This window comes from Pantherophis guttatus, chromosome 15, assembly GCF_059756535.1.
Source record: "Pantherophis guttatus breed Tessera chromosome 15, ASM5975653v1, whole genome shotgun sequence".
Taxonomy (NCBI): domain Eukaryota; kingdom Metazoa; phylum Chordata; class Lepidosauria; order Squamata; family Colubridae; genus Pantherophis; species Pantherophis guttatus.
The window spans coordinates 12877818-12901465 of NC_142077.1; the positions used below are offsets into that span (position 1 = coordinate 12877818).

The 23648-nt window shown below is 41.7% G+C and overlaps 1 protein-coding gene across 1 annotated transcript; it reads left to right on the top strand.

Moving 5' to 3' along the window:
• Positions 1 to 552: 552 nt before the first annotated feature.
• On the top strand, positions 553 to 22404 carry LOC132710307 (vomeronasal type-2 receptor 26-like). Its single transcript, XM_087878976.1, has 6 exons — positions 553 to 779; positions 1208 to 1496; positions 11243 to 12037; positions 15763 to 15975; positions 19949 to 20075; positions 21335 to 22404. Exons 1-6 carry the CDS (start codon positions 553 to 555, stop codon positions 22243 to 22245), a joined length of 2562 nt encoding a protein of 853 aa, XP_087735102.1. The 3' UTR covers positions 22246 to 22404.
• Positions 22405 to 23648: the final 1244 nt, after the last annotated feature.

A 23648-nucleotide genomic window follows, 5' to 3' on the forward strand; every position in this document is an offset into this window, starting at 1 on the left:
CTGTGCTGCCCTTGAGCATTAGCTTTCAAAATAAAGTAAATTTTAGTTCCAACTCAGATCTGTGACATACTCTGGCATTAACTATTTGTTTCTTCAGCCACAGGTGCCGTGTATTCCCTCTGGGGGCCACTTTCAAGCATGGAGCTCCCAAACCTCTCAATTCTAGATAACAGATTTAATTCCATCTCTGCCCCTGTTATTATGAATCACATGGGGATTGTTTCCCATTCATTTCCCTCCAGAGAATTTCCCAACAATCTTTGAATCCAAGAACTAGTTGAATTATCCAGGGATCCCTCCTGAGAGGGAGAATTATGATAAAAGTTTCAGCTCTGCTCTTTGGCCGAATCCTCCAGGGGAGACTTTGGGCAGAGAAATATGGAGTTTTGGTACAGGCAGAGTCGGTGCTCTTGAATGTATGTCTCCCTCCTTTCCAGGTGAAGCTGAGGGTTTCTCTGTGTTGAGAAAAAGCAACACCTTGTGAGAGTCCTTTGATTCTTCTAATTCTTCTTTAGAAACAGGAAAGGGATTCATTGATTCACACCATGAATGATGGACCTCCTGCTTCTGCCTCTGATGCTGCTTTTGTTCCATCCAGTCTCTGGGAAGCTGAGAATGAAATGCCCACTGAGTTTGGAGCACAAGGATGGAAAACAACCACAGAGCTACTACAGCCCAGGAGACCATTTCATTGGTGTAGTCAGCAGTGGAACGGAAATATTGCATACAAAGTTGCTTTTCAACATGGCTCCTTTTCTTCAGTTTGTTTTCAAAGATCCGTAAGTCATTCAGGGTGATGGAGTTACACTCCCTCCATTCTAACACTCTCCTTTTCAGTTTTTTATTTTTCATTTATTCCTATATTGGGGAATATGTCTAATTTCCTGAATGATTTTGATTTCCATGGCTTCTCTCTTTGGTCTGATTTTGTGAAAGAGACTCAAAAAAGGGTCTGAAAAAAAGCTGAAAATACTTCAGATTATTTTCCTCTCTCTGTCCAGTTCTTAATTTATTACTTGGATAATGAATTTAAAGTAGTGGTGGAACCAGTTGTAGATGCTGTATCGCAGCCCATGTCCATATGTGTGTAACTGATCATTGGTTTTGGATCAATGTTGGCTTAAGGCTGAGTAGGTTTGTGGAGGATTATATATTAAAACCAGTATTTATTGTTGCTTTTGATTATAATAACATGTTTTAACAACAGGAACATTTATGGTTTTCATTATGGCTTACGATTCATTTTCGCCATTCAATTGGCCAACAAGAATTCCCAACTCTTACACAACCTCACACTTGGCTACAACATCCATGACAACTATTTGAGTGCTTTCCACACTTCAGATGCCTTGCTGGACATGCTCTCCACTGGAGAAGCCAATGTCCCCAACTACGGCTGTGGAAGGAAGGAGAACCTCCTGGCTCTTCTTGATGCAGCTCACAGGGCCATCTCCATCCAGATGTCAACATTAGGAGGCACCTACAAAATCCCACAGGTTTGTGTGTGTTTTTCTCCCTCTGGTAATGTGAGGGTTGGGTGGTGGTGGGAGAGCAATAGATGCAATCATGTCTTCTCCATGGAATTCAAGAGCTGTTTTTCTCCATATTAGCAAAAAATTCAATATTTTACCCCATTATGTATGTTGAGATTCATCATAAAAGGCCTGAAATGCAAGCAATACATTCCCTGGAGAAGACATTCTACCAACTATTTAACTGATCAAAAAATATCCTTGGTTGTTGGGGCCTCTATTGGCATCTTATTTTCACATATAAATGTTGCCTGTCCTATCCAGGCAGATTGAAGTTAGCAATAGTAACATTTTATCTGTCTAGAATGTGGAATAAAAAGGACTCTAGCAACTATAGACTAAATAGACTAGTAGATATTGTGGCTAAAATTTATGCCATGACCCTCTTAGATCAACTTGAGAAAAATGTGTTTCTTGCAGAAGAACCAGAATGTTTTAGGTAGAATTAAAAGCTATATAGATTTTATAAGAAATAAGGCATAAATTAACAATCTAATATTGGCAACAAATTTGTTTTGAAATATCTAAGCTATATCTGTGAGGTAAAACAAGGTTTGCTACTTTCTAGATGTTAGTGCAGCATTTGACTCAATAAACAGAGATATGGAGAAAATGTTTTGCCCTGAAAATGGAGCTCAGCCTGTTGGCCCTGATCCAAGCCCTTGTTTGAGAGGGAGGTTTGGGCTCAATGGAGCCATGAGAAGAAGGATCTAGGCTTACCAAGGGGGAAGGGAAAGATGCATATTTGAACCCTTGTTATTCAGTATAGATATGAATGACTTACTAGGACTAATAAAGGATCCCAAAACAGATCATAAATAAATGTTATTTCATTTTTTGACAAAAATGACTAAATTAGTGGACCAATGAAATGCAGTGCATGTAGTATATAGTACTTGGATTTCAGAAAGGCTTTGACAAAGTAAACCACAACCTATTTCTCAGGAAGCTAAAAATATGTGGGATAGACAGCATCACCCCCAGATGGAGTCAGCCTGTGGTCCTCAGTGGAACTACGTCTGCATGGAGGGAAACAAGCAGTGGGGGACCCCAAGGTTCCATTTGAGGCCCAGTTTTCTTCAACATCTTCATGAATGATTTGGATGAGGGGAGAAATGGGGAAATCATCAAATTTGAATACAACACTAAAGTGGCAGGAATAGCTAACATATCACTGTGTTAAGTGTTTGCCAGCTGAGCTCCCATTCTAAGACTTATGGTAACCTGGTCAGAGAACCTTATCTGTAGCTGAGATAAGGCTGGTCTTGTGAGACATTGGACTACTGCACATGTCTACATTCTTTCTTTTCTAACTTCCTGATTCTTTCCTTTATCCAGTAAGATGTAGTTGGCTAGTTTTGTACTTTTATAATAAAATGTTTCTTAGAATATATACTTCGGGTTTTCTTTCTTTGAGAGTATACACCATGGAAAACAAGATTCATTCACCTCTAATTAATTACAGTTTCCCAGGGGGGGAGGGGGACAAGGCTGATTCACGCTTCGACAATGGTAGCAGAGGATGGTTTGATTTATTTTGTTTTCCTTGGCTGTTACTCAACTGATAAGCGAATAGGCAATTAAGCAGATAGATTTAGTCGGCGACTGAGGAACACTGATTATTTACTGTAAATATGCCGAGAAAGAAAAAGATCAAAACAAAATACAGAGCACTGTCTGCTGAAGACATATATCTCTCTGATCTCTCTGATGAAGAAGCAAAAAAGATTTTAAAGAGGCTTTCAACTTTTCAAACATCGCTTGCTTCAGCAACCAGAATTGAGGAAGGTGCTGTTGGGGGAGCTGTTAATGAAGACGACATGCCGCTGAGGTCAGTGACGCCCCTTCTGATTCCATATGCCCCCAATTAGTTCCTATCGAAGCCCAGGAATTTGAAAGGCTTGATGCCAAACCTAAAATTCCACAAGCGACTGGGTTTTCTTTACCCACAGAGAGCGGTGAAATTCATTATTCTCCTCCTACCCCTGAAGAAACTCTGCATGATAAGGCTGTGCAAAGTTATTGTGATCAAATAGAGTTTCTAGAACATGAGCTGCACAAGGCAAAAGCATTTGTTTCTATACTTAAACCAGATAAGAGGGACTCTCGTCGTTTTCAAATTCCTGAGTCCTCCATCTTGTCTCCAAAGCCAAAGCCAAAGCCAAAGCCACACCCACAAGTGGGTATCGTGTCAGGCAAATCAGAACAGAGAGCTGTGGACACGTCACATGTGTCTCGTGATGCTGGACCTTCTCTGATTACACATGACTTTGCAATGCCCAAAACTAATGTTGCAGCACCACCTGCTGGCGAAAGTAATTTACAAAATAAAGCTGAAATTCACTCCAAGATGCAACAGCAGTTAAGAAAATTACATCAAACTATTTCAACGATGTCTCTAAATCAATCAGTTCTTCAGGCTGCAACCGAGCCTCCACAGGCTCAATCATCAGTACCCCCTGGTGGTACTGATGACCTTTTTGTCCAAATTCCTAATTTAGATGGGGCACAACAACGCTTAACGTTTGTGTTGGCAGGGGGGCAGAGGTCGACCTCGAGGCCTCTCATTTGTGGAGTGCCGCAGAGATCGGTCCTCTCGCCCCTTCTGTTCAACATTTATGTGAAGCCGCTGGGCGAGATCATCCGTGGCTTTGGGGTGAGATACCACCAGTACGCTGATGACACCCAGCTGTACATTTCCACCCCAGGCCACCCCAACGATGCCCTTGAAGTGATGTCCCAGTGCCTGGAGGCTGTGCGGATCTGGATGGGGAGGAACAGGCTCAGGCTCAACCCTTCCAAGACTGAGTGGCTGTGGCTCCCGGCATCCCGATATAGTCAGTTGACTCCATCACTGACTATTGGGGGCGAGTCTTTGGCCCCCACTGAAAGGGCTCGCAATCTGGGAATCCTCCTGGATAGGCAGCTGTCTTTGGAGGAACATCTGACGGCTGTTGCCAGGGGGACCTTTTATCAGGTTCGCCTGATTCGCCAGTTGCGGCCCTTTCTTGATCGGGATTCCTTGTGCACAGTCACTCACGCCCTCGTCACCTCTCGCCTTGACTACTGTAACGCTCTCTACATGGGGCTCCCCTTGAGGAGCACCCGGAGGCTCCAGCTGGTCCAGAATGCAGCAGCGCGGGTAGTGATGGGAGCAACATGGCGCTCCCATGTAACACCGCTCCTGCGCGAGCTGCACTGGCTCCCGGTGGTCTTCCGGGTGCACTTCAAGGTGTTGGTTATCACCTTTAAAGTGCTCCATGGCATAGGGCCTAGCTATCTCCGAGACCGCCTGCTGCTACCGATGACCTCCCATCGACCCGTGCGCTCCCACAGAGAGGGCCTCCTCAGGGTGCCATCAGCCAAACAATGTAGGCTGGTGGCCCCCAGGGGGAGGGCCTTCTCTGTGGGGGCTCCCACCCTCTGGAATCAGTTGCCCCCGGAGATAAGAAGAATCCAGGACCTCAATGCCTTCCGTCGTTCCCTGAAAACCTATCTTTTTCAACAAGCCGGGTTGGCTTAAGAAGAAATTTTTAAAATTTTTAAATTCTTTTAATTAGTTTGTGACTCTTAACTTCCGGGCCAAAATTTATATATATTTTTAAATGTTTTAATATTTGTATTTTATGTTTTTTATCTTGGCTGTACACCGCCCTGAGTCCTCAGGGAGAAGGGCGGTATATAAATTGGAAATTAAATTAAATTAAATTAAATTAAATTAAATTAAATTAATGCAGCAAAGAGAAGCGCCAGTCTCTCCAGCAGGCGATATTAATATGGCAGCTCATGCACAAGTGGCAGCCAGAATACAGCAGCCACAGATTCAAGCACAACAATGACAAGTGCCTTTACTTCCATAGTACCTCAGGTGTATGTTCCTCAACAGGCATCTTCTGTTGTTCCACTGGCTGGTGATTCAAAATTAAAGCGTTCAGGACAAAATTATAAAGCATGGGTCAGTGAGGTTGGACTTTTACTCCGTAGAGAAGGTACCCATTGCATGGTGTTTAATCTTCCTGACCAGCTATGGACTCCTGCAATAAGAGACTTAGATACTAAAGCATGCACAACATTATTGATGTCCATGGATACTGAACTGCAGGTTCCTTTTCCACCTGATGCAACTGCCCAACAAATTTGGGCTCAATTGGAAACATGCTACCGGCCTGTTTCAATTGAAACTACATGTTTGCTCTTGTCTGAGTTCCATGGTTCGAGATTAAAACCTGGTGAATATATTGGAGAACATTTAACCAAAATGAAAGGAGTGAGGAAGGAATTGGGCAAAAGAGGCTATAATATTGATGATTTTCAAATGATCAGCATTATTATTAACTCATTGAATTATGACTGGAAAGATGCCATTACAAAGATTAATCAAGTGCCTACTGCTCAACGCACAGTGGATCATGTATGCAGAATTTTAACTGAAGAAGAGGCATTTATGCTTGCCACACCACATTTGAGAGGACCACTTGCATCAAGAGCTCCAGCGAGGTGGCCCTTCTGAGGAAGAGCCTACGTTCCAAGGATGCCAAGATGCTACATCTGTAATCATGTGGGACATGCCACCCGGGATTGTCCCCAACGATTTCCAGCTCCCGTCACATACCAGCCCAGAGGAACAGACTCCAGAGGAGGCAGAGGCAGAGGCAGAAGACAAGGTCGTCGTGGTCCCAGGCATTATCCGCAAGCTCCACTCGCCACATTGGCTTTAACCAATGATCCACAACCTCATCCAGAATACGACAGACAACCTCTGTGGACTTTGGATAGTGGCGCAGCATTGCATGTTACCTACAGAAAGGAACTTTTTACAGAGATGCACAAGCCTGAACCTGAACTACATGAACTTTATTCTTTTTCATCCTTGTCAGGTCGAAAAAAGGAACTGTTTATGTTAAAGAGCTCGATGCATTCATTCCTGATGTTTATTATGTACCAATAGCAAATAGTAGTTTGCTTAGTCAGAGTCACTTGTCTAGAGTATTGAAGTTCCAGGTCCACCACCTCAAAAAAGCAAGTTATATAGTTAAAAATGAAGATATTGTTGCTGAAACCATGTTAATTGGTGGTGTTTATTACATAAAGCCAAAGTCTAAACCGCAAGCACAGGCAAGTGTACAAACTCCAAAAGAGGAGAGCACAGGCCCAGAGAGAGATGTTCCAGAGAGAACCTTTGTTGCTATGCCAAAGGCTCCTAAAGCCAACAAAAAGAAAATTAGGAAACAGGTTGCTCAGAGCAAGCCTGAGGTTCCTCATAAAAATGTTAATGTTGAAAATTCACTGGTAAACCTTTGCATTACAGATGTATCCATTAGTGGCATAGAAGATTAGTGGCAAAAGAGCCTTGGTAGTACTAGGGTTTAAGGCACCCTGTTATTAAGCTGCTTAAGACCAGCTGCCTGCAATTACTGCAGGGTTCGAATCTCGCCAAGGCTCAAGGTTGACTCAGCCTTCCATCCTTTCTAAGGTAGGTGAAATGAGGACCCAGTTTGTGGGGGCAATAAGCTGACTTTGTATAAATATACAAAAGGATGAAGGCTATTGCTGAGCACATTGTAAGCCGCCCTGAGTCTTCGGAGAAGGGCGGCATATAAATCAAATTAAAAAAAAAAAAAAAAAGATTGGGGCATGCCAGTTTCCGTGTTCTTAGGAAAATGCCAGAGTTCACAAAAGGTTTGGATCTAAAGGGGTGTAAGGTGTTTTTGGATTGTGCTGTCTGCAAAAAGGCCAAATCCAAAGCAGCAGCCATTCCAAAACATGCTACACGCCTGTCAACACGCATTTTTGATTTGGTTCACACTGACATAGTTGGTCCTTTCCCGCCATCATTTGGTGGTAAAAAATATTTTTTAACAATTGTTGATAATTACTCTAGATATGGATATGTATATCCTATGAAAGAACAATCTGAGACCTTTCAGATCTTTAAAGACTTTGCCACTTTTGTTTATATCCAACACGGAGTAAGCATTGCCAGAATTCAAAGTGATCTTGGTGCTGAATTCATGTCTCAGCGGTTCCAGGACTGGATGCGTAAGAATGGAATTCTTCATCAGATCTCGGCCCCTTACACACTGGCTCACAATGGGGTGGTAGAAAGGTGACAAACCATGATGCGTTGTCTCCTAGAAGATGCCAACCTCAGTAACCCATACTGGGGTGAAGCTATTAAATATGCAAATTACAACCATACTTGGAGTAAATCAGACTCCTTTCTTCACGTTGTATGGGTACAAGCCCAATCTCAAAAACTTACATATTTTTGGTTCATACGCTATGGTGAACATTCCCTTAGCTCAAAGAAGGAAAGGAGGTCCAGCAGCAAAGAGGTTGAGATTTATGGGTATTGATGATAATTCAAAATGGAGCAAATTTATTGACTCCAAACATGTAATTGTGATTTCCCAATCTGCTAATTTTGAGGAAGATGCTGACTGGTCCAGGATTCACTCCAACGATCCTGGAGTTTATTTTCCTAGAGATGATACTGCTGATGCCTCGCAGTCTGATGACCAAGATCCACATGCAAATGTTCCAGCCACTAGTTCTTCTCAACCTGATGTTCCGTCTTCACAAGCCGCCGATGCTGACACTAGCAACGGTGATAAGACGAGGACGAAATGGAAGAAGAATGGACAGTTGTTCCTAGGCATTCCAAGAGGGACACAAAGGGGATCCCTCCACAGTGATATTTGTGGCAACTGACAAAAGCACCCTTGCCTTTGATTTGCAATGTTACACTTCCTCCTGATAAGTTCACACAAATCAAGCATCTTCCTGACTCAGAGCAAGACAAATGGTATGAGGCAATGCAGGTTGAAATGGACAGTCTAAAGAAACTTAAGGTGTTTACACCTGCAAAACCTCCAGCAAACAAAAAAATCATTGGCACTCAATGGGTCTACAGAATCAAGAAGAAGCCAAATGGTGAGTCATTGTACAAAGCCAGACTTGTAGCTCAGGGTTTCGCTCAACGTTATCCTGAGAACTACACAAATACCTACTCACCAACAGTCCAGACTGAGAGTGTAAAAATTGCTTTAGCCACTGCCACTATCTTTAGAAATTTTCCAGTTCGATGTTGACACGGCTTATCTACATGCTGACCTGGATGAAGAGATCTATGTGAGAGGTCCTCCAGGGTTCCGACAGCAAGAAGGGGATACCTGGTGTCTACACAAAAGTCTTTATGGTCTGAAACAGTCTGGTTTAATGTGGTACTTATGTCTTACTGACAAACTAAATTCAATGGGCTTTATTAAGTCCAAAACTGATGAATGCGTGTTTACAAAAAGATCTGATAATATGTATGAGATAGTTCTTGTTTATGTTGATCATATTGTTTATATTGGTCCAAATAAGCAGATGAGTGAGAATTTTGCTAAAGCTTTGCAGAGATATTTCACATTGAAATCTTTAGGTCATGTTAGCACTTATTTAGGTGTTCAGATTGACAAAACCCAGAAGGGGTTTAGTCTTTCACAAGAGGATAAAATTGAACAAATTTTACATCATTGCAACATGAAAGATGCTAATACAACATGCATACCCATGCAAACAGATTTCCACAACTTGACACATGAACCAAGTCCTGAGTTCGAGGATCAAACACTTTATCGTTCAGTTATTGGGTCACTGTTGTATATTAGTAGTTGGACTAGACCCGACATTGCACTTAGTGTTAATCACTTGTCTCGACACATAGGTAAGGCAAAACAATTTCATTGGACATGTGTTAAGAAATTATTGAAATACCTAAAACACACTAAAAACATGAAATTATTGTTAGAACCGACACATACTGATTATGCAGAATTATGTTGTATCTTATTTTAAATTTTGTATCTATATGTTTTATTCTATGGCTGTTCACCGCCCTGAGTCCTTCGGGAGTAGTACGGTATATAAATTCAATAAAACTAAACTAAACTAAACTACCTACACCATTTCTGACAGATGGCAGTCCAGTCTTTTCTTCAAAGCCTCCAATGATGAAGCTCCCACAATTTATGAAGGCAACTTCTGTTCATGGGTTGATTGCTCTCACTGTCAGAAAATTTCTCCTTATTTCCAGCTTGAATCTCTCCTTGTTCACTTTCCATCCATTATTCCTTGTCCGGCCTTTGTCCGGCCTTTGTGTGCTTTGGAAAACAGCTTGACCCCCTCCTCTCTGTGGCAGCCCCTCAAATATTGGAAGACTGCTATCCTGTCTCCCCTGGTCCTTCTCTTCACTAGACCAGCCATGCCCAGTTCCTGCAACCGTTCATTGTATGTTTTAGCCTCCAGTCCCCTCATCATCCTGGTTGCTCTTCTCTGCCCTTTTTCTAGAGTCTCAACATATTTTTTATAGTGTGGTGACCAAAACGGGATGCAGGATTCTAGGTGTGGTCTTACTAAGGCTTTATAGGGTGGTATTAGTACCTCTCTTGATCTTGATCGTATCCCTCTGTTAATGCGATTTAGGATTGCATTGGTTTTTTGGCTGCCGCTGCACAGTCTTGTCTCATATTTAATTGGTTGTCCACTGAGACTCCAGGATCCCTCTCACAGTTACTGCTATTATGCCTGGTTTCCTGCTTGAACAGGGGGTCAGACTAGAAGACCTCCAAGGTCCCTTCTAACCCTTTTATTATGTTATAAGGTACACATGTTTGGCCTGCTAAATTCTATTGGAATATCCTGGTTTACACTGATAATGTGATATTATCCTATTTACACATTGAATTGTATACCCTGTGAAGAAGACTTGGATTGTTTTGTCATAATAATTATCTGATAATTTATAAAGCAATTTTAGATGGTCAGCCATTAGAGCAAGTAACACCTTTCCTTACCTGGGGTTGTTTTCTCTGAGCCTGAATCTTGGCTCCCTCATCATCCAAGGAGCTCAGTTAGAGAAAGGGCAGGAGTGAAAGTGGTGCTTAAATGAAAACCTCTTAGCTCTCCAGCTTCCTCAGCCCCAAATCATTAAAGTATCTGAGGCCCAGTTTTCCCCCATGTTCTTACATCAATCTGATGTTTGGGGCTTCAGAGAGAAACCACCAGCAGAACCAACCCAATCTCAGCCTCTGAGGAGGATCTTGGGGTGGGTAAAAGGACTCCAGCTGCTGCCCTCAGAGCTGATTTGGGAATTTACACAACTTCTGCTTTGTCTAAATTCAGAAAATATGGGCATTGGCATAAAATTTAATCTATGGAAACTGACAGACTCTGAAAATTGTGGCTGTTGGAACAGACAAAACTTCAATGAAAGACCAAACTTGGATTATGCAACTGACAAATCTTATTAGGCTTTGAGGTCTGCCTGTTTCTTGTATAACTGGAGAAAGAAGTTAAAAAATTTCCTCCAGAAAGAATCTGGGATATAGAAGCAAAAACAGATGCAGCAATCCTCGAAAATTATAAAATTATAATAGGCCCTTTATTGGAATAGAATACTCCAGTTGGCATTTGCACATGTTAATCTAATTGTGATAAATTGTATGAATGGGATACAGTAATATGATTTACATTTTTATTGTTTTTTTAATTTGTTTATTATTTTCCATTGTTATAATTCAATCTTGCTAATATTCTGTCTTTAATATTTTAAACAATGTCTAATTAACAAACTATTCTAATACATTCATGAGGATCAGATTGGATAATGTTTTGGATTTGATCTGACCCCAAACATAACACAGCATTCTTCATTGCTTTTTCAGATCAGTCGTACAATTGTTTCAGAGGCTCTGAGTGATAAAAGTCAATTCCCCTTTTTCCACCAGATGCTCAACAAAGAAGGGATCCAGAACCCAGCAATTGTCCAGCTGCTCCTCCATTTCAGATGGACCCTGATTGGCCTCTTTGCTTCAGACACAGAGAAGGGAGAGAATTTCATGAGGATTTTTCCTCCTATGCTTGTCAGGAGTGGAATTTGTGTGGTTATATCACAACTGTTCTCAACAACTGGATATACAGCTTCCCTCAGGGATTCCCTCTCTAAGTGGAGACAAGTCAACGTCTTTGTTCACTTCATGGAACTTGATTCCCTTTTGGACAGAATTCTTCCTTTCCATGAAACATTTATGCGTCTCCCAGGACCCATTGAAGGGAAAGTCTGGATCCTCACAAGTTTTGTAGGGTATACAATGAACAAGCATAGACTTTTCAAATACATCCATAGTATTTCGAACTTTGGTTATCTGGGAAAAGAAAGGCCAATTGATTCTGCCTTTGAACCCCATTTCTTTGTGGAAGAAAAGTTTCAAGATCCTTATTTTCTCTGTTCTCTTTCAAAAAACGTCTTTTCTGTCAAAGGCCGCAGAAGATGCACCCAGAAAGCCCCACTGGAGACCCAGGAGAAAAGGAACAGAAAAAGGATCCCAAATCACTACCATGATTACAGTTTCATGAAGACTCTGGCCCAGGCCTTGAATGCTGCTTATTCCTCCAGATCGAGGAAGAGAAGGAAGGAGGGAGAAAAGATCTTGGGGTCTCCAAGGCTGCAGCCGTGGCAGGTATGGGGGTCCCGATATGGATCCATTAATCTTAGATCCTTTGGAGGAGGAATCCAGAGGAGAAGGAGGGGAACCAACTCAGCAGATATGGCCAATTCAATTACTCAGGGAATAATGGTTCCAAAGAGTAGATACCATGGCATTTTAATATTAAACTCTGCTAATTTGAAAATGCCATCCTGGATCGGTCCATTAAAAAAGAGAAAAAAACCCCCACCCCTTGGAAGAATGGAAATTGTTCAGAGGGCTGTTTTTTGGGGTTTTTTCCACCCAAAGTCTGCTCAACAAAAGCTTTGCTTCTTTCCCATTTATTTTGCCATCTGCACCCAACATCCCCTCTCAAACTTTCTGCAATCGCTTTCCAGACTCACAATCCTCTTAAGATCGTTTTCCGGTCTGCGTTCGGGGCCGGTTGAGGGAATCCCTTGCAGCTTTCCAGAGATCCCTCGGCTGAAATAAAGCTGGACAGGTTCCCCTCTTGGAAATCTCCCCCCTTGCGTTACTGGCGTTTTTCTATACAATGCATCAGTAGGTTTTGCATTGAGTTGTGGACATCCTCAAAAACACCAGAATCCTGCACAACGCTCCCAGGTAAATACTTAGGATTTGCAGGGTAAGCCTCTTTTTTGGGGGGAGAAAAATTGCCTTAATCACCCCAAATTAACTTGCTTCCCAGCCCAACCATTTCAGGAATTGTTTTTAAGCTGGAAGAATTCTAAACTTGCCTGCCATCTGCCCTTCAAGCGCCATAATTAATATTTTTTTGGCACACAGACCATAAACAATCTCTGAAAACGTCCCTTTCTTCGCATGAGTTTTCCACAACCATCTCCCCAAAAAAACTGCACAATTTCCTCCCAAGCAGAAAACAGCCAATTTTCAGCCCCGTATTAACAATTCTCTCCCCCCATCCCTGGATTTAAATTGCAACTTTGCCTCTTTGTATGTATTTATTACTTGACGTAATAAAACTTATTTTCAGTAAAAATAAATAAATAAATAAATAAAAATGCTATATTCTTTTTAAGTGAATTCATGTATTTGTGGGTTTGTGATGAGCATGGTGGAATTTCCCCTTTGTTCCGTCCCCACTGCAGGTGGGTCTGTGTGCAGCTCAAGAGGCAGCTAAACCCCCCTCTTCTCCTCCAGTGAAAGGGAGCCTGGGGTGGATCTGGGTGTTTCATTGGGAGAAAAGGGCACGGAGAAACTGAGGAAGTGCAAAGAGTGAGAATCAAATATAAATAGGAGATAGGCAGCATTAACTAAGAGCCAACAAAGAAGCAGCTGGAACCTCTCCAAGGATGCTCCGTGTGAGGGACGGAGGCCTCCGGATGACCATGTGTCTCGGTCAAACCGGCTGCTTCCGTCTCCTCCAAAGGCTGAGAGAAAAGGGAGTCTGGCTTCAGACCATACAGTTAGGCTTATCTGCCCCCGGCCACTCGGTGGGGCTACAGCAACAACAGCACAATAGATACATGTTGTAGCATGACAACCTTCATAAATTTGGAGGAGACCCTGAGACCATCTAGCCCAACCCCTCCTCTCTGCAGGAATCCCAGTTAAAGCTTCTCTGACTGATGGCTGCTCAGTCTTTGCATTCAGACAATCCATGAAGTGGAGACTGAACTTCTCTGCTTCACTGGCTCAGCTCTAAAACAGCAAATTCTTCTCCAAGCGTGGTGCCTGCAAGGGGATCTGGTCCTTGAGTTGGGGTCTCCCCAAACCAGAATGTTCACTTCCTAAGATTCTTATGGCTGCATTTACCTTCTTTCCATGAACATCTCTCTGCTAACTCTGATTCTATTCCCAGTTAACTATGATTTTGAGTTCATTTTCAAAAACATACATATCAAGTTTGGTGTCCTTCATCTTTCTTCCAGTCCATCATTCATGTTCTTATATGAGACTCTGTTGTTAGTCAAGTCCTAGTTGCTAAAAATCAGATATTTTTCTACTATTTTTCTACACCCTTCTGTGTGTGCTGATGATAAATATTGTTTCTGGAAACTTGATATTCCTTTCATTAAATTTTATTTTATTCAAAAAGGTAAAATACAAAGTATAAAATATTACAAAGACAAAACAAAATTAGATGAAACATTTTTTAAAAAATTGTGCACTAAAAACAGATAAAACCACATACGCATATATTGTTCCCCAGTTGAATACCAACAGATGTACATTTCTCCCCCTTGCAAAATAGGCCCACAATTATAAACTTCTACCGATATATTTGCAACCACTTGACTTGTCATCTGTCAGCTGTATATAAAAAACATAGTTAACAGGCAATCCAACAAAAAAATTAAATTTCAAAACTGTCTGTTATCTGCTATTATATTTAACTCTCAGACAATTTGCAGGGACTTCTTATCTACCACAGATAAGAAGCTGCTGGGCCACAGCAGCTACACGGATTCTTGCTTCAACTTCTGTCAATCCTGCATCCAGGTGCAGAAGTGCATTTGAGACACAACGTGGCACCTAGAGAATTGATCTGGTGAATTTGGATTGAACTACTTCTAATGATGTAAAACATGAAGCTGACGGTCCGAGCAACGTCCCATAAAGGAGCTGTGCTAGCGACTTGGGCACAAAAAGCTGAATAGCAGCAGGGACATAGTAGCCTCCCTTTGTGCGGAAACAATGAAGAATGGTGCTGGCTGATCTTTGGCCCAGGGCAGCTGCATGTTTCTTGAACCCTTGGCCTGAATGGCCACCCCCAGGGATTTGAAGGGGCTTCCCTGCTCTATTTTGTGGCCATTTAGATACCATGAATCAAGTTTTGGCCTTTTTGATCTTTGTTTTCTCATCATTTATGTCCAGTTGATTGTAATTGCAGTGCTGGAGAAGGGCTCGCAAGGCTCTTTTAAGGCCTTCTGGTGTCCTGGAGAGGATCACAGGGGCATCTGCATAGAGCAGGAGGGCGATGCTTCGGTCACCTATTTTTTTGAGGAGGGTCTGATTTGGTTTGTTTAGCCATTTTATCATGCCAGTTATGTAAAAGTTGAAAAGCAGGGGGGCCAAAATGCCCCCGTTTAACCCCCTTTTGAGTTTTAACTGACTTCGAGAGGGACCCCTGCATATCACACCTCACCTTGAGGGATGTTTTAGTATGTAGGGCAGGTAACAGATGAAGAAGCCTGTGGTCAATTGAGGCAGCTTCCAGCTTCTCCCATAGCTTAGTCCTGGGAACCGTATCAAAGGCTGCCTTGAGATCTATGAAGCAGGCGTAGAATGATGCAGGTCTATTTGATACGTATTTTTCCATCAGTTGATGAAGAACTAAGCACTGATCGGTAGTGCCTCTCCCCTCTCTAAACCCGGCTCCCTCTTCAGCGATCAAATTCTCCAGAGCCAGCCACTCTCCATCTGGAGGTGTTTTCCATCAGGATGACCAGGGAGAAGATTAGCCTGACAACTTTCTTCTTGATCAACCCATGCTTTCTGGGAATCAACCTCTTGCTTTCAAAGAGTTTATGAATCACCATTTTTTCCCCTCTGTTCATTTTATCTGTCATCTGCTCTAGAATGTTCCCTATAATTGATCAATTGTATCAATGATATTTTCTCTATGCTTTGTCAGTATATGATGGACAAATAATGGCAGTATTTGTATCCTATTTAACTATATTTGGAGATGAGACAATTGTGGAAGAAAGATTCAATGTGGGATAAGAAATAAAGTTTTCTGTTTTTCAAATTCCTGGATGTTCCCATTCTAGTTTCATCCCTTTCTGGAGAAGAATGAATTTTGGAATATTTCCAGCATTAAATTGTACTTGGACCAAAATGGAGAGATAATGGCAGATCTGGGCATCAATATCTTCTTGGTTCTCCCCAATGAGGATGCCAAGAAAGAGTTTCTGGCGTATTTTGACAGACAGAGACTTACTATCAACCAAGATGCTCTTTCACGGCTAAAGTTGCTCAATAAGGTAGGAGAAATTTTGGTGTCTTTTCTCTGATTTCCAAAGCCTGAAGTCCCATTTCAAATGGGCAAAGCAGGGGTGAAATGCTACCAGTTCACTCTGGTTTAGGCAAACTGGTAGTAATAAAAACTATCAGTTGGGGCAAACCGGTAGTAAAACATACTTTTAAAAGGTAAAAAAAGCTGTGATCCTCAGAACCTTTTTTTTTTTTTACTTTTTAAAGCATTTTTTTACTACGTATTTGCCTGAACCAGTATTTAAAAAAATGCTTTAAAAAGTAAAAAAAAAAAAAAAAAGTTGGCCAAGCCCACCCAGTCACATGACCCCACCAAGCCACACCCACCAAGCCACGCCCACATATTCGGTAAGAACAAATTTTACATTTCGCCACTGGGGCAAAGCCCGGAGTCTCCAGGGTGGTTGGCCTCCCATGCCAGGTGGTGTCATCTCATGGAAGCTCTTCAAGAGACGGGACCTAAGTGGAGTGGCTTTGCCATGTTTTATGGAAACCTTTCAAGATCTTACTGGTCAGAGGGTTTTTTCTTCATCATAGTTTTTTTTTTGAAAAAAAAATATTTTTAAAACAAACAAAACATAAAAAATCCATCATTCATTACAATTACAAACAGTGTGTCGATCGGTTATAATTCCCTTGTGCTTCATCCCCAGATTCATATTTTACTTATTATCTATTTTCTCATATTATCAACCCAATATGTATCTTTACATTATTAACCTCATTTGTTATCTAACAATAACAGTTATCCCAAAGAAAAAAACAAAATTATTTTCATTTATTATAACATACATTTTATATATCATATTTCAGTTCCATGTTTTATTATCCAGCCATTGATAAATCCCATATCATATAGTATTGTTTATCTTCTGGTTCTCTAATTTCAAATGTCAATTTGCACATTTCTGCACAGTCCATGATTTTCTTAATAACTTCATCTTGCGTTGGTATCCTATCCTAATATCACTATGTGCTCCAAATAATAATCAAGATGACTTCTATAGAAAAGTGCATATGAAAATAATTGAATTGGAATAGGATAATGTCTGAATCACGGGAGACTTTAATGGTATAGTCGATGAGAAATTGGACTATAAATCGCATAAAATAATAAAACATAGCAGAAAGATACTTCCGAAATCTTTTTTTAAGATGATAGAGGAAATAAACTTAAAGGATGTGTGGAGAGACAGAAATGGGAAAAATAGACAATATACTTTCTATTCTGATAGACATTCATCTTGGTCTAGATTAGATATGATATGGACAACAATGGAATTGACTTTGAATATAGAACAAATTGAGATAGACGCAAATACTTGGGCAGACCATAATCCAGTGACAGTGAAATGGAAAGGACAGAGGAAAAGATCTAGATGGACTTTAAATAACACTGTATTGAAAGAAAAGGACTTTGTCAGAAAATGGAAAGAGAATTGGCTTTTTTTCCCAAAGAGAATAGGAAGGATACATCAATGCAAAATCTTTGGGACACGATGAAGGCTTATGTCAGAGGCTTGGTAATGGACTATACAAAGACAAGAAATATCAAGAGAAGACAAATTAATAAAATATTAGAGGATGATTATAAGAGATTTGAAAAAGAACTTCAGAAGTCTCCACAAAAAACAAGATATTAAAATGAAAATGGACACAATAAAACATAAAATGGAATTAATGGAGAAAGAACAGCTAGCCCCAAAAATTAGAAGCACTAAACAGAATTATTTTGAGAATGGTAATAAACCAGGTAGATGGTTAGTTTACAAATTGAAAAAAGAGAGAGAATCAAGGAAAATAATACAACTAATGGCTGACCAAGGACAAAGTAAATTTGGGGATAAGGAGAAAGGGAAAATTATTCAAGATTATTATCGACTTTTGTTCGAGCAGGAAAATATAGAGGAGGAGAAAGTGGTACTCCACTCCAAAAGGCAAACTTACCTCAGATCCCTATTGAGGAGATGCTAGAGGGAAATATAACTATGATGAAACTGACTGAAGCAATTAAAAGACAAAAAAATGGGAAGGCACCAGGGCCAGATGGATTACCAGCAGAATATTATAAGACGCTACAGGAATCCCTGAGCCTCCCACTCTTAGAAGTTATGAATGAAGTTATGACAAAGAAGGAAATACCCAAGTCATGGTCAGAGGCATACACCACATTGATCCCAAAGGAGGATACCGACCCGCAATAAATCAAAAATTATAGACCCATATCCCTGTTAAATTCAGATTATAAGCTTTTTGCTTCAATACTGGCAGAAAGACTTAAAAGATATTTAAATAACTTCATACATTCGGACCAAAATGGGTTTCTGCCAAAGAGACAAATTAGAGACAACATGAGAATAATCTTGGACACTTTGGAATATTATGAGGCCCACCCCAAAAAACAAATGGCATTGATTTTTCTGAACGCACAAAAAGCTTTTGATAATATGAACTGGTGATTTATGTTGCTTCAAATGGAACAGATGGGCTTTGGCAAGAAATTTACTCAAGCAGTAGAAGCTATATATTATAAACAAACGGCAAAGGTAATGATAAATGGAGAATTGACTGATTCTATTGAGATAAGAAAAGGTACTAGACAAGGTTGCCCATTGTCCCCTCTGCTGTTTGTATTAACATTAGAAGTACTAAATAGAAGTATTAGAGAAGATAAAGATATAAAAGGAATGAAAATTTGAAAGGAAGAATATAAATTGCAATTTATATTTGCAGATGACCTGGTTTTTATTCTTGAAGATGCATTAACATCAATATCTACATTGATAGATAAAATTGGAGAGTTTGGGGAAGTAGCAGGTCTGAAAATTAATAAAGATAAAATGAAGATTTTGACAAAAAACATGCTAATAAAACAAAAAGAAGAACTGATGGAAATATCAAAGATGCAGGTCACAAATAAAGTTAAATATTTGGGGATATATCTGACAGCAAGATGTAGTACACTTAAAGAGAATAATTATAATAAACTTAAGCAACAGATCGGAGCAGACTTGGCAAAATGGGAAAATTTACATTTATCATTGATTGGGAGGACTATCAACTATCAAAATGAATATTTTCCCTAGAATTTTATATTTGTTCCAGACAATTCCAATTAGATTGGGGAAAGATAATAATAACTTTATTTGCGGTCACAGACCAAAATACAAATATAATTACAAAAGAACGTGGGGAAAGTAACATCATCAAACAATGATCACATTGGGGGGGGATTTTGGTTATGGAATTGATTTAGAGAAATGGCAAAAATTGTGGTCTCAAAATTACAAAATGACAATGTCAACAGCATATAAAGAAAAATTGTATAAGATGTTTTACAGGTGGCATCTTCCCCCAACAAGAATAGCCAGAATGTTCAAGGACAAATCTGAGAAATGTTGGAAATGTCATCAGATACCGTAGAAGCAAAAAGATATTGGACTAAAATTCACATGTGGTTGGAAAAAATGATAAAGAAACATATAGACTTGAAACCAGAGTTTTTTATTAGGAATGGTGCCAGAAACATATAACAGGGAAGTGAGATATTTGATTGTAAATGTACTGAAAGCAGCTAGAATTGTATTTGCTAAAAATTGTTCATCATAGTTTTACTCTACATTATAAAATCTAATGGAATAAAAGCTTCCGAAAATTTTTAAGGTAAATTTTGTTTTAATAAGAATATATCATAATAGTTAAAAAAAATCAATTCCATCTCTCTAGACTTTATTAAATAGAAAATTACTTTAATGTAATGTTAAATTCCAAAAGCAAAAGGGAGGAACTAAATGAAGAACCTTCCAGTTGTTTTACTTCCTGCATCTGTTTAGAAGTAGTCAGAGGTTTCCTGTTCACCTCAGTGAAGACCAGAAGCTACTTGTCTCCATCCATTTCTCCCTCCATTTCCCATGGACAGAGATCTTAACATATTTTCTTTGGCATTCCTTTTCTTCTGCTCAGTCTCTGCCTCAGTCCAAATGTGTGGAAAGTTGTCATCCTGGATTTGTCAAGAGGGCTCGAGAAGGAGAGCCAGTTTGCTGCTACGACTGCGTTCCTTGTCCGGAGGGGACCTTCTCCACTCAGGAAGGTGGGTCACACTGAGGAAAATGGGAGGCTTTGTGGAACTGGATCCATCCAGAGAATTTTCATAAAAGTGGAAGTTAAAAGACAGATTGAAACTCACATGGATTTTTTATTTTTAACCTGCACAATTTCTTATCTAAACGGAATTAAATCAAAAAGACTTGGAAGGAGGGGCTGGGAAGAGATGGGAGGAGGAGGAGGCAGACTGGGCAAGCTTTACTAACAGCAGAGGAAATATCTCTTCTGCTTTTTAGTTTGGATGAGTGTTGCTAAGTTCACCTTTCTAGGAACATCTGAGTCAGGGGTGAAATGCAACATTTTTCCCTACTGGTTTTGTGGGCATGGCTTGGCGGGCGTGGCAGGGGAAGGATATTGCAAAATCTCCATTGCCAACCCACTCTGGGACCAGCCAAAGATGGTATTTGCCAGTCCTTCAAACTACTCAAAACTTCCGCTATCGGTTCTCCAGAACCTGCTGGATTTCACCCCAGATCTTAGTTCTTTGAAACTTGATCAATTGTTTCAGGTCCACCTTCTGAAAGACCTTGCAATCCACTGTATATTGAATCCTCCCCTTGAGGATCACTGAGAAGGTGTCAGTGGGCCATAATGTGGTGCTGTGGATAGTTATGGGGGGAACTCATTACACAATTATTCTGCCAGTCATGTAGATCAATCAATCAATCAATCAGTCAATCAGAATAGAATAGAATAGAGCTGGAAGGGACCTTGGAGGTCTTCTAGTCCTACCCCCGGTTCAAGCAGGAGAAGACCATTTCAGACAAGTGACTGTCCAGTCTCTTCTTAAAAACCTCCAATGTTGAAGCACCCAAAACTTCTGGAGGCCAGCTGTTCCACTGGTTAATTGTTCTCACTGATAGGAAGTTTCTCCTTAATTCCAGGTTGCTTCCAGATTACAAGATACTGTAGGTATCCTCCAAGTCCAGGATATTAAATGCCATGTGGCAGGACTCAGGATGTTTGCCTAAAACGATTATATGATTCATTATTAACCTCTAATAATATAGGTTCCTATGAAGATTCTACACGTTACACTGGAAATAATTAACACCCTAGGACTTCGCTCAATTTAATATATCTGGCTACATTTTTAAAAAAAATCATTCTTATACTCTTTTTAATGAAATCTTTAATAAATACTTCTTGGAAAATGCTGCTGGTATCAGCTGTTATCAAAAGAAGGCATTTCTAGTAAGATAAAAGGACAGAATATTAAGGAAAGTTGCTTTTTTGTTTTCTCAGATACAAAAAAATGCACCAAGTGTCCAGATGATAAATACCCAAATGAGGCCAGAGTCCAATGTATCCCCAAAGTTGTAACCTTCCTGTCTTATGAAGAACTTCTGTGCATCATCCTGGTCTCTTTTGCCCTACTCTTCTTCCTAACTACAGGCCTTATTTTAATCATCTTCATTAAATACCGAGAAACTCCCCTTGTCAAAGCCAACAACCGGGACCTCTCCTACATCCTCTTGGTCTCCCTCCTGCTTTGTTTCTTCTCTCCTTTTCTCTTCATTGGTCAACCAAGGAAAGCCACCTGCCTTCTCCGACAAACGGTCTTCAGCATCATCTTCTCAGTTGCCGTTTCTTCTCTCTTGGCCAAAACCATCACGGTGGTGCTGGCTTTCCTGGCCACAAAACCAGGAAACCGAGTGAAGAGATGGTTGGGGAAGAGCTTGGCCAACTCCATCATCTTCTCTTGTTCTGCAGTCCAACTTGTCATCTGCTCCACCTGGATCGGAGTTTCTCCCCCCTTCCCTGACTCTGACCTCCACTCCCAGCCTGGAGAGATCATCCTACAATGCAATGAAGGGGCCGTTGTCATGTTCTACGTCACCCTCAGCTACATGGGCTTCCTGGCTGCCATCTGCTTCACGGTGGCTTTCCTGGCCAGGAGCCTGCCTGGGGCCTTCAACGAAGCCAAGCTGATCACCTTCAGCATGCTGGTCTTCTGCAGTGTCTGGGTGACTTTTGTGCCCACCTACCTGAGCACCAAAGGGAAATACATGGTGGCTGTGCAGGTCTTCTCCATCCTGGCCTCCAGTGCTGGTCTGCTGGGCTGCATCTTCATCCCCAAGTGCTACATTATCCTTCTGAGGCCAGACCTCAACACAAAGGAGCAGCTCACGGCCAGAATCAATGTGAAAACATGAGATGTAATCTATTAGAATATTTAAAGAATGGTAAAAGTTCCTTTTATTTGAAAGAAGGCAGTAATTATTCCAATTTAAATAGTATGTTTTGAAATGGGAAATGGTTGAATGACTGGAATTATTGCATTATTCATCCCAATAAATCTAGCTAAACAGAAATCTGTGAAAGTCATTCCGAGGAATTTAATATTTTGCAACTCCCAAGAACATCTTATAATTTGAGCAATATTATTGGGCTCCTGGGGGAGCCAAGATGGGAGTGGGTGAGGCGGAAGCTCCGGCCAACAGGGCAAGGACCCAGAAAGCGAAAGCGAGGAAAGAAAGAGAAGTAGGAAGGAGAGAAAAAGGAGGGGATGGGGAGGAGCAGCCCCGCCCCTTCTCAACTGGCTTCCAGAGGTCTGCCGAACAAGGCTGTGGGGGGGGGGGATTGGGGCCTTTGCAAGGCGTGGGGTTCCCTCTGGAGTGCAATTGAAGACAAAGTGGCCCCCAAAAGCCGTGACGTCAGCCGAGCAGCTCCGCCTGGTCTTCCCCTGAATTGATGGGATCCTTCTTCTGGTGGCTGCGGAAGCACCCCTCCCTCCTTTCTTGCCCCCAGGGCTGCGCTCCCTTGGCTGCCCTCCACGGCTCCCTCCGGAGTGAGAGTCGGTCTTCCGTGTCCCCTGCGGCTCTCCCGGGCCCCCATCTTCCCCCACAGGGAGTCCAGGCCGTCTTTGCCACTCAAGGCGTTTCCGTCGGATTCTTCTGTGCTGCACTTGAAGGCGGTCGGGTCCGACTCGGCAGTTGCTCCTGGGCGCTTCCCTAGCTGGGCAGAGCCAGACCTCCTGGGAAGCCATGGCACCCTGCCTGGAGCTTGGGGGAGGGGAGGGGGGCTGCTAACTCTCCCTGCATGGAGGCTGCCTGAGGCGGCCCAGTGGTCCAAGAAGCAGCCTAGGAATGGAGAGATTCCGGGTTCGAATCCCACCAGCTGGGGGGCTCTGGACCAATCCCTGATCCCAGAGATTAACCGTCCGCCTTTGCCCCCCTGTGGTCAAGATACAACCCTCCCCACTAATGGACTAGCAAGAGTAATGGGTGAATCCCGCCGTCTTCCCTTCTCTGGATCTGGATCTTCCCAATCCTGGACTGAAAGTTTCCCTCTGGGAGGGGAAGAAGGGGGGCAGAGGGCGCCACCCAGGTGGGGCTTCCTTTTCCACAATGCAGGTGAGGAGCCACACCAGCAACACACACACACACACAGTCCGACCTTCACGCCCTTGCCCCGTGCTGCCCACCCCCCCCAAGCTGCTCTTGGGAGAGGAGCCGCAGAAGGCAGCCTCCACCTGCGTCGCCCCTTCGACCTCCCTCCCATGGAGGAGACGCCACGCTCTGCTGCCAATCAACTACACACAAACACACACACACCC